Raw genomic sequence first — 4,529 nt, forward strand, 5'->3', positions numbered from 1 at the left:
ACGTGTATGGCTGCTTTTCATGTCTAGTAAGATGTTAAAAAGGAGACAGCAGATCCAAAATGGAGTCACTTGTGCTCAACCCCATGACAGCAAACCAAGACTTAATACTTCACCAGTTTCAACCCCCCAGGAATATAACTTTTAACCAGTCAACATGGAATTACTTGGTCAGCACGAGTGAGGTAACCCACCCGATAGATTCCTTCCATTCCCCTTAGGAAGATGACCTTGCCTGAAACAATGCATTCTTTGCTTACAATTTCCTTTTTCCGTCCCTTTTCTGCCTTTAAAAATATTTCTTTTTCTACAGTTCAGTGGAACTCCTTTCTGTTTGCTAGATGGGATGTTCATTGAATAAAGGCAATTTGATCTTTAAATTTGCTCAGTTGAATTTTTGTTATTTAACAGAGATAAGACATTAAAAATGCAATGAGACTATGATATAGCCCCAATGCTTAGGATTTGCTTTCTAGCTAGAGAGGGTGCTGTGTTGCAATTTTCTACCCCCATTTTCTTATTTAGTTTTTTCTAACTAGTGGCATGTCATTTTAGGGTAAATTATTGGGTCAGGGGAACACTCCCTGCCTACAAAACAGAATTTTTACTATGTTTTGCTTTTTCTTTATGTGTAGATCTTATATTGATTCATATATATGGCCTCTAAATAATTATGTCTCCCGAAGGGTCATTTCTGGTGTGCAGGGTAGTTAGAATGGTAGCCATAGAATTTATGCTTGGAAAAACATCCAAGGATGATCCCATGCAAATATTTAACTAATTAGGAAATTGAGATTCACCTCAGATAATTAAGTGGTTGGTCGGAGATCACACGACAAGTGAATGCAAAGATGTGGTAAACCCAGATCTTTTGATTTTTCACCAATTTATCTGTCAAAGCAGTACCTATGTTCTACTGGAAAAACTACAAATATTTTGTTTCTGTTTTTTGTAGGTTAATTGGTTGGTTTTGCTGTCAGTTTGCTTTACTTCTGTTTAACAAACATGTATTGTTAGGCCTTTGACAAGGCTCCAAAGATTCAAATATGAAAAAGACATGGGCTCTGCACGAAAGTAGTCCAGTTTGCTGGGAGAGAAAATCCCCCACGAAAATAGATCTATTTAATCTCACATGGGAAGTGCTAAGATAGAGATGTGTGCCAGGTGTATTAGAAATATGTGGAGGTCCTTAAACATCTCAGAAGAAAGGAAGCACATTTTTTAAAAGATGTGCCAAACAGAACGATGTGCGCAGAAAAATCTACATGTTTTTTGTACCACCAGGGATTCTGGTGGAAAGAAGGAGGGTGGCAGGAGATGAAGTATACAGGCTAAATTGCATGCCATATGCAGGATGCTGGATCAGATGATGAAAAGCCATTTATATGTTCTCCACATGAGGGTGACATGGTCAGATTTGTATATTAGATTGATCATTACATGATAATTCAGAGGAGAGGTTAGGGGACAAAATTTGAGGTGGAGAAACAAGTCAGGAAGCCATTGTAATGGGACAGCAACAGTTGGAATAAAGAGGAAAGGCACTTGAAAAAGAGACTTATATGTGAAGAATGAGGAGAGAATAATCTATGTCTCCTCGGCCTCTGATGTAGAGGCCAATGTTATGGTGTTTCTAATTGATCTTTTCCCTTACTTGCTTCGACTTATGCTTTACTTTGAAGATGCAGGAACTTCAGGTTTTTGGGTTTTTTTGTTTTTTGTTTTGGTATAAAACTGTATCTTCTTTATTTTGCATACTTTAATCTCAGAACAAAATAAACAACAACAACAAAAAAAACCCACAATGCACATCCAAACCCCTTCAAATATCAGAAGGGATAGGGCTTGAGGGCCTTCTTTCCTGCCTCAAAGATAGGAGAAAAAAAGAAAAAACCACTAGACATCAGCAGAGGGAACCAGGTGAACTGGGGCCACTCAGGGCTTCTGGGGAGCCATGGGGACACTCTACAGAGGGCACAAGGTCTGCAGGTAGAACTAATCTACTTCTCCCATGTGAGAGGCATCCTCATCACCCTCAAGGTGGGGAATCTCATCAGGAACAGCAGCACTGGGTTCCTCAGCAGTCACTTCATCTTCATCAATGCCCAGGCCTAGCTTGATCGTGCAGTAGATGTGGTTGGAGTGAGTCTAGGGATCCTCAAGTGAGAAGCCGGAGGAGAGCAAAGCTGTTTCAAACAGCAGCACCACCACGTCCTTGACTGCCTTGTCATTCTTGTCCGCCTCGGCCTTTTGCCGCAGCGTCTCCATGATGGGGTGGTCGGGGTTGATCTCCGGGTGCTTCTTGGCCATCATATAGCCCACCGTAGAGTTGTCCCAAAGGGCCTGGGCTTTCATGATCTGCTCCATGTTGGCCGTCCAGCCATAGGTGCTAATCACAATGCAGCTGGGTGAAGACACTAGCTTGTTGGAGATTGTCATCTTCTCAACCTTCTTATCCAAGATTTCTTTCATGAGTTTGCAGAGGTTCTCTAACTTGGCCTTGCTCTCCTCCATTTTCTTCTTCTCCTCTTCATCCTCAGGCAGCTCCAGGCCCTCCTTGGTAACCGAGATCAGACTCTTCCTGTCAAACTCCTTGAGCTGCTGCACACAGTACTCGTCAATAGGCTCTGTCATATACACTATCTCGAAGCCCCACTTCCGCACTCGCTCCACAAAAGCAGAGTTGGCAACCTGTTCTTTGCTCTCACCAGTGATGTAATAGATGGACTTCTGAGTCTCTTTCATCCAGGACACATACTCTGAAAGAGAAGTCATCTCATCCCGACTGTGAGGTGTGGTAACACAGCAGCTCAGAAAGGCAGCGCCAGTTAGTAGAGTCCTCATGGATTCCAAGCTTTAGGTTTTTAGAGAACACCTCATAGAATTTCTTATAGTTCTCCTTGTTTTCTGCCAGTTCAGAGAAGAGATCAAGGCACTTCTTCACGATATTTTTGTGAATGACCTTCAAGATTTTGCTCTGCTGGAGCATTTCTCGGGAGATATTCAAGGGCAGGTCCTCAGAGTCAACCACACCACGGATGAAGTTGAGATACTCTGGTATCAATTCATCACAGCTGTCCATGATGAACACATGGCGAACATAGAGTTTGATGTTGTTCTTTTTCTTCTTGTTCTCAAAGAGGTCAAAAGGAGCCCAACGGGGGATAAACAGCAATGCCCTGAATTCCAGCTGACCTTCTTCAGAGAAATGCTTGACTGCCAAGTGGTCTTCCCAGTCATTAGTAAGACTCTTATAAAACTCTCCATATTCCTCCTGGGTAATGTCATCAGAGTTTCTGGTCCAAATGGGCTTGGTCTTGTTCAGTTCTTCCTGATCAATGTATTTCTCCTTAATCTTCTTTGTTTTCTTTTTCTTGTCCTTCCCACTATCATCCTCCTCATCTGAGCCCACATCTTCAATCTTGGGCTTCTCCTCATCATCTTTATCTTCTTCCTCTTTCTCCCCTTTCTTCTCCTCTGCCTCATCATCACTAATTTCTTTCTCTCGTTCCTTCTCCAAATAAAGGGTGATGGGATAACCTATGAACTGTGAATGCTTCTTCACCACTTCTCTGACACGTCTCTCCTCTAAATATTCTGTCTGATCTTCTTTAAGATGGAGAATCACTTTAGTACCCCAGCCAATGGGCTCACCATGGTCTGCACATACAGTGAAGGAGCCCCCAGCAGAAGACTCCCAGGCATACTGCTCATCATCATTGTGCTTTGTGATAACCACCACCTTCTCTGCCACCAGGTAGGCAGAATAAAAGCCAACACCAAATTGTCCGATCATGGAGATGTCTGCACCAGCCTGAAGAGCTTCCATGAATGCTTTAGTTCCGGACTTAGCAATGGTTCCCAAATTATTTATGAGATCGGCTTTGGTCATGCCAATGCCTATGTCCACTAGAGTCAGGGTGCATTCCTGGGGGTTGGGGATGATGTCAATTTTCAGCTCTTTACCACTGTCCAACTTGAAAGGGTCTGTCATGCTCTCATAGCGAATCTTGTCCAAGGCATCAGAAGCATTACTGATTAACTCCCGAAGGAAAATTTCCTTGTTAGAATAGAAGGTATTGATGATGAGGGACATGAGTTGGGCAATTTCTGCCTGGAAGGCAAAAGTCTCCACCTCCTCCTCTCCATGGTGCACTTCCTCAGGCATCTTAAAGGAGAAGAGCTGCAAGCACTACAGACCACGGTGGGTAGGGACTGCGTCTGGCTACGTCTCTGCAACAAGGCTGTGCGGGGGTGACTCAAGAGAAGGAACTTCAGTTTTAAGTTAGTACTTTGGAGGCAGTATAGAAGTTAAAAAAAGTGACTTTGGAGTAAAACAAACCTGAATTGAGGCTGTGGCTCTATCATTTTACTTGTTATAGTATTACTTCACTCACTGGTTGGGTTACTTTGGACAAGACATTAACTTCTCCCAGACTCAGATTTTGAACGTGTAAAATTGAATTTTTTGTAAAGATAATAATGCGATCAATGCGCTGGTTTTAGAAGATGCTTAGCATCGTGCCTAGAAC

At 42.7% G+C, this 4,529-nt stretch overlaps 1 protein-coding gene across 1 annotated transcript; it reads right to left on the minus strand.

The window, feature by feature from the left end:
• Positions 1–1,992: 1,992 nt before the first annotated feature.
• LOC116643004 (heat shock protein HSP 90-beta-like) lies at positions 1,993–4,257 on the minus strand. The gene is given in 2 exon segments (XM_032421713.1): positions 1,993–2,779; positions 2,781–4,257. Coding segments are annotated over 2 exon segments (2,172 nt in total). The 5' UTR covers positions 4,166–4,257.
• Positions 4,258–4,529: the final 272 nt, after the last annotated feature.

Source organism: Phoca vitulina, unplaced genomic scaffold, assembly GCF_004348235.1.
Source record: "Phoca vitulina isolate PV1807 unplaced genomic scaffold, GSC_HSeal_1.0 scaffold25, whole genome shotgun sequence".
Classification (NCBI taxonomy): Eukaryota; Metazoa; Chordata; class Mammalia; order Carnivora; family Phocidae; genus Phoca; species Phoca vitulina.